The sequence below is a fragment of the Eurypyga helias genome, unplaced genomic scaffold, assembly GCF_000690775.1.
Source record: "Eurypyga helias isolate BGI_N326 unplaced genomic scaffold, ASM69077v1 scaffold3867, whole genome shotgun sequence".
Lineage (NCBI taxonomy): Eukaryota > Metazoa > Chordata > Aves > Eurypygiformes > Eurypygidae > Eurypyga > Eurypyga helias.
In genome coordinates this window covers 22825-27621 of record NW_010261154.1, presented here as the reverse complement: position 1 = coordinate 27621, position 4797 = coordinate 22825, and the positions used below count along the sequence as shown (strand labels likewise).

General features: G+C 43.3%; 1 protein-coding gene across 1 annotated transcript in view; it reads right to left on the bottom strand.

The window, feature by feature from the left end:
- The window catches only part of KLF12 (Kruppel-like factor 12), an 85139-nt gene extending 80705 nt beyond the window's left edge, over nucleotides 1-4434 (bottom strand). The window contains exon 1 of the mRNA XM_010155266.1: nucleotides 4365-4434. Coding sequence (XP_010153568.1) covers nucleotides 4365-4385 — 21 coding nt within the window. The 5' untranslated portion in view covers nucleotides 4386-4434. The remainder of the gene's footprint in view (nucleotides 1-4364) is intronic.
- Nucleotides 4435-4797: the final 363 nt, after the last annotated feature.

Here is a 4797-nt window from a genome sequence, read left to right as displayed (position 1 = left end):
TTCTCAGAAATCATTCATTAGTTTGGCAAAGGGAAGAGGAACAAGCTCTTATGCCACAAACACACATCAAACTGAAGGGATTTGTTGCAGGCATCTCAAATACATTGTTCTTCTCGGAAAAGATGTGTTGAAAATGCCCTCAGCAATTTTTCAGCCATGGGGATCATTTCCACATCCACCTCACCCCACTCCCAGCTGGCCTCAACTAGTGGTGAGCAAAGCCAGGGGCTGCCCAGCCCTCCAGCAGCCCGTCAGCCTTGCCGGCACCCGACGGGAAAGGACGGGAGCAAGATGAGACAGCCGACCTTTGCAAGGAAGAGAAAAGGAAAGAAAATCTCTGCTGCTCCTTCCTTCCTTCAATATCATGTGTAGGATAAAGTTCTCCTCCCTCTCTAGAGTTTCAGCAAAGGTGTTACATTTTTATGTGACAGTAAGTAAAAGCAGACCTGTCCTATGAATATGACTGGGCTCCAGACAACAAACTGCCTGCTATCTATTTACACTGTGAAATAGTCATTAAATATCAACCACCAATCAACTGTTAAGGGACCCATCTTGATAAATGCTACACAACGGATGACATCAAAAGGACTTCAGCCTCCCTGCCTTGCTGAACGGGGCCATCAGTCATTTTTAAGTGGTCGTTCATTACATTGTTTTAGCCAAGATATTTATAATCATAATGAATTGAGACAAAACACCAAACTACAGCCTCTTTGCCTGAGAGTAATCTAAACTGAAAAGCACATGACAAAGGATAGATTGATGGCCAGCGCAAAATAACTCCCTTGAGACTAATATATTTTATCCTGTTGATGTTTCTAGTCATAATTATACTCCAAGAATCCAGTGAATGATGCTAGATGTGAAAGACTACTTTAAGAGCAGTCACTTTCTTTCTAGGAAAACTGTGTTTGTTTTCAATGGAAACAGAGGGGACAGCTAAGAACAAAAACCAAAGATATCACCTCACTGCTATTAATATGCTGACTCTGCAAATAAAAACATACAAATTCCTCAAGACACCTTCAAACACAATTTTTATCATGACCAGACTTTAAAATCACTACAAAAAAAAAGAAACTAAAAGATTGGAAGTCCAATGAGTCCAAACTCCATCCAAAAGCTGGGTAGCTCCAAACTTGCAAGGAGACGGCTCAGGGGCTTGCCCAGCCTGCACCAGAGCAGGTTGTTCCTCCCCGGGTGCAGGACATTCCCCCTCCTCTGACCTGTGGCCATAGGTCAGAAGAACATACAGACGATGCAACCCAAATTGCTTACACCCCCAGTGGTATACCAACACACTCACGTTAACAAGGGAAAGCATTCAAAACTTGGTTAGCAAAGCAGCGATAAAGTGAAAGGCTGAGGCAGGGTGCTGGGTGAAATCCAATCTCTTTCCTCCTGGAGCCAGACCTTTATCAATTGATGTTAACAGTGACCACAGAGGAGCCCTCTCCACCTCTACTGCTTAAGTTTTCTGGAATCAGTCTTCCCAGAAAAGGAATTTTGAGCCTCGGACATTGAATTCCTCCATAAAACCACATTTTTTTCCTCATTTGGCGATACGATTTAATCACGGTACTTTCCTAATAGGAAAGATTAACAGCTGGATTCAGAGCCGTACATTTGCAAAGACTGCCAGGCATAAAACATGTGAAGAAATAACTCAATATCCACTTCCTTGTCTTGCCCGTGTTTTGTGCAGCTTCCCCACAATTACTGCAGGATGTCATCAGAAGGGCACGAGGGAGTGGAACTATGGTCTGGCAAGAAAGAGGTCACCCTGTTCTGTTCTTTCTCCTGCCACCACTCTGCACTGAACCAGAATGGCAAAAGCAGAGAGAGGAAGAGAGACACAGAGTGAGCAGGGGTGCATCTCGTGCAACCACAGTGATTCCCATGAAGTTTGCAGAAAGGGCATGTTAGTCTAAGAGCCTGGTTGGGAAACCCTCCCTCCTCTGCACAGATCTCTCAAGGACCTGGCAAATCCTTAACATTTTCTGGCCTGGTGTCACTTCCCAAGCCAAATACCTAAGATTGTCCTCTAGTCTGGCCCAGTTTCTCCTCAATTTAACACAAAACATTACAATGCTATGGTAGTACTGTTCTGTGCTGTATTCTGGATAGCGTGAGGAGTCCATCGTAACAACTACATCCAGAGATATAGCTCACACATCATTAGTTTGGTCTTTGCACCCTCTCATACTTTCTGCCAGTACAGAGCTTCCCTGAGTTCATACATACAGGATTTTATCACTGCAGTTCTGGAAGATGCAAGCAAGGTTTGGATGGTATCAGTTTTTCCCTCTGCTATTCATAGCCAGAAGGTCTGAGCAGGGAAGCGTTCACACCCCCATGATATGAGCCCATTCCGAGCTGTCAGACATTGGTGTGGACAGCCAGCAATCAAACCAAAGAGAAAATCCTCAAGGCTTTGTGCACTGGTTTTAGCAGGCAACAACTGCTGGTTCGTATCTGGGCATACAGGTCCCTGATCCCAAAGAGAAATCGTGTACATCACTGAAGAGCTACTAATACCACTGGCTGTCTCTGTCAGGGTTTAAATTTGACTCCTAGAGGCTGGAGGTGTTTTCTGGGACCTGCGGTATATAAAGCAGATGCTCCCTGCATGCTTTTGAACTAGAGATTGTTTCACTGCTTGTTATTTCAGAAAAACGGATTCAAGGACACAGATGATTCCCTCAAATCATATGCTGCTGGTGAATCTGGAGGTAGCTAGGATCAGCATGTCCGCTACCTCCTGTAAAGACTAAAAAAAGCATACCCAAGAAGGATTTAAACTCTTCCGTACGCAAGCCAGTTGTTGATAAACTGTAAAACTTCTCAACCACTAAAAGACTGATAAAATTATCACTGATAAATAAGAATATTTGTCCACCTGAACTACTTTGCTCAGATTAACAGAACTATAGATTTACATTTCTGGTGTTGAACCGAGAGCGTGCTTTTGGAAAAAATTCTGGGAGTATTGCCATTTTTTTTAATGGTTCCCACCCCTAACTGGGATTCAGGCATTAAAGAATGCTCTCTAGGAAAGAGGTTTTCCACTGTGACATATCCCTCCTTGACCAGAAGTTCCCAGAATGCCTTATTTAACTGAGCTGCTGCACAACATCCCTCTGCACTGCACCCTGCATCCTGCTGTACCTGCCACAGCATCTGTTGTGAGAATTCACTTGCTCCAGAGCAAATGCACAGGCACAATCAACTTTATTTAAACATATTATAGAATCATAGAATGGTTTGGGTTGGAAGGGACCTCAAAGATCATCCAGTTCCAACCCCCCTGCCATGAGCAGGGACACCTTCCACTAGACCAGGTTGCTCAAAGCCTCATCCAGCCTGGCCTTGAACACCTCCAGGGATGGGGCATCCACAGCTTCTCTGGGCAACCTGTTCAGTGCTTCACCACCCTCTCCGTGAAGAACTTCTTCCTGATATCTAATGTAGACCTCCCCACTTCGAATTTAAACCCATTACCCCTTGTCCTATCACTACAGGCCCTTGCAAAAAGTCCCCTCCCAGCTTCCTTGTAGCCCCTTCAGGTACTGGAAGGTGCTATAAGGTCTCCCTGGAGCCTTCTCTTCTCCAGGCTGAACAAGCCCAGTTCTCTCAGCCTTTCATCATAGGAGAGGTGCCCCAAGTCCTTTTCCTCAGGGCTGCATCCTTGGCAGGAATTGATGGACATAGTGTCCCAGCCAGAGCCTGTAGTTCACAGTTACTAGCAAGTCTGACAGATGCCAAGGCCCACTGCATTTTATCACCTTACAAAGCGTAACAACAAAAGTCACTGAAGTACAGAGGTCCACTAACAGCTTTTTCCTTTTTAACCGGTGCAGAAGATACATGCTGTAAGACAGCCATCTCTCTATGATAAGAAAACAAAGTACCAAGATACTTTCAGAGATATCATATCCGGTTTGACTTCGTAAACTGCATTTGTCAATGTGTCACCTGAGTGCCACTCTACGATGTATTAAGCTTGATAGCCAGTAGCTGTAACGGAAGGAAGACAACACCTCTCTCATTCTCCCTTCATCCTTGTAGATAAGAATAATGGAACATCACTATACCTCAGCCCAGTCAAACACCTGGCTTCAAAGGAATTACCCATTTCCTTAATGTACTACTAGGTTTTCCTTTGAACGTTCAGGTTTGGTCAAAAATTGTTGTGTTAAGCTGCAGCTGTGTTAAGCTATAGTATTCCCCTGCCTGAAAGACAGTATGCCAGATGAAGCTCAGACTAGTTATTTCATCTATTATGGTTTGTAACACAATATAAATTTTTGATAATAGGAGTAATAAGTATAATGCATATGGCTCTAAAAATGTCAACCAACTTTTATGGCTTTCCTCTTCATATGAATATTCAGTCATCCATTCGTCCCTAGATCCACTTCAACCCTGAAAAAGAAAAGATAAAATAATTTAATTGATGTATTTTCTTACAGGTTCATTAATTTCTCAAATATTATTGTACATCTAAATAAAACATCTAACCACGGACGTCTGATCCACAGTAAAACAGAGGTCAGAAGAACAGTAAGTTTATAAACGCTTTAAATAAAACTGGATAAATACAACTAACAGCATATTGAGAAAGTCTTATGTTTCCTCTTAATTAATTATTTCAGTCAGTGCTCTCAGTGTCTTCAATTTCTGAGCTGCTACTTGAGCGCACTAAATCCCAACTGCTTTAATGAGTCTTCAGAGCCCTTTACATATCAGTACCCTGCGTCTGTACAGGTAAACTTTCCGGCAGCTACCAAGCAC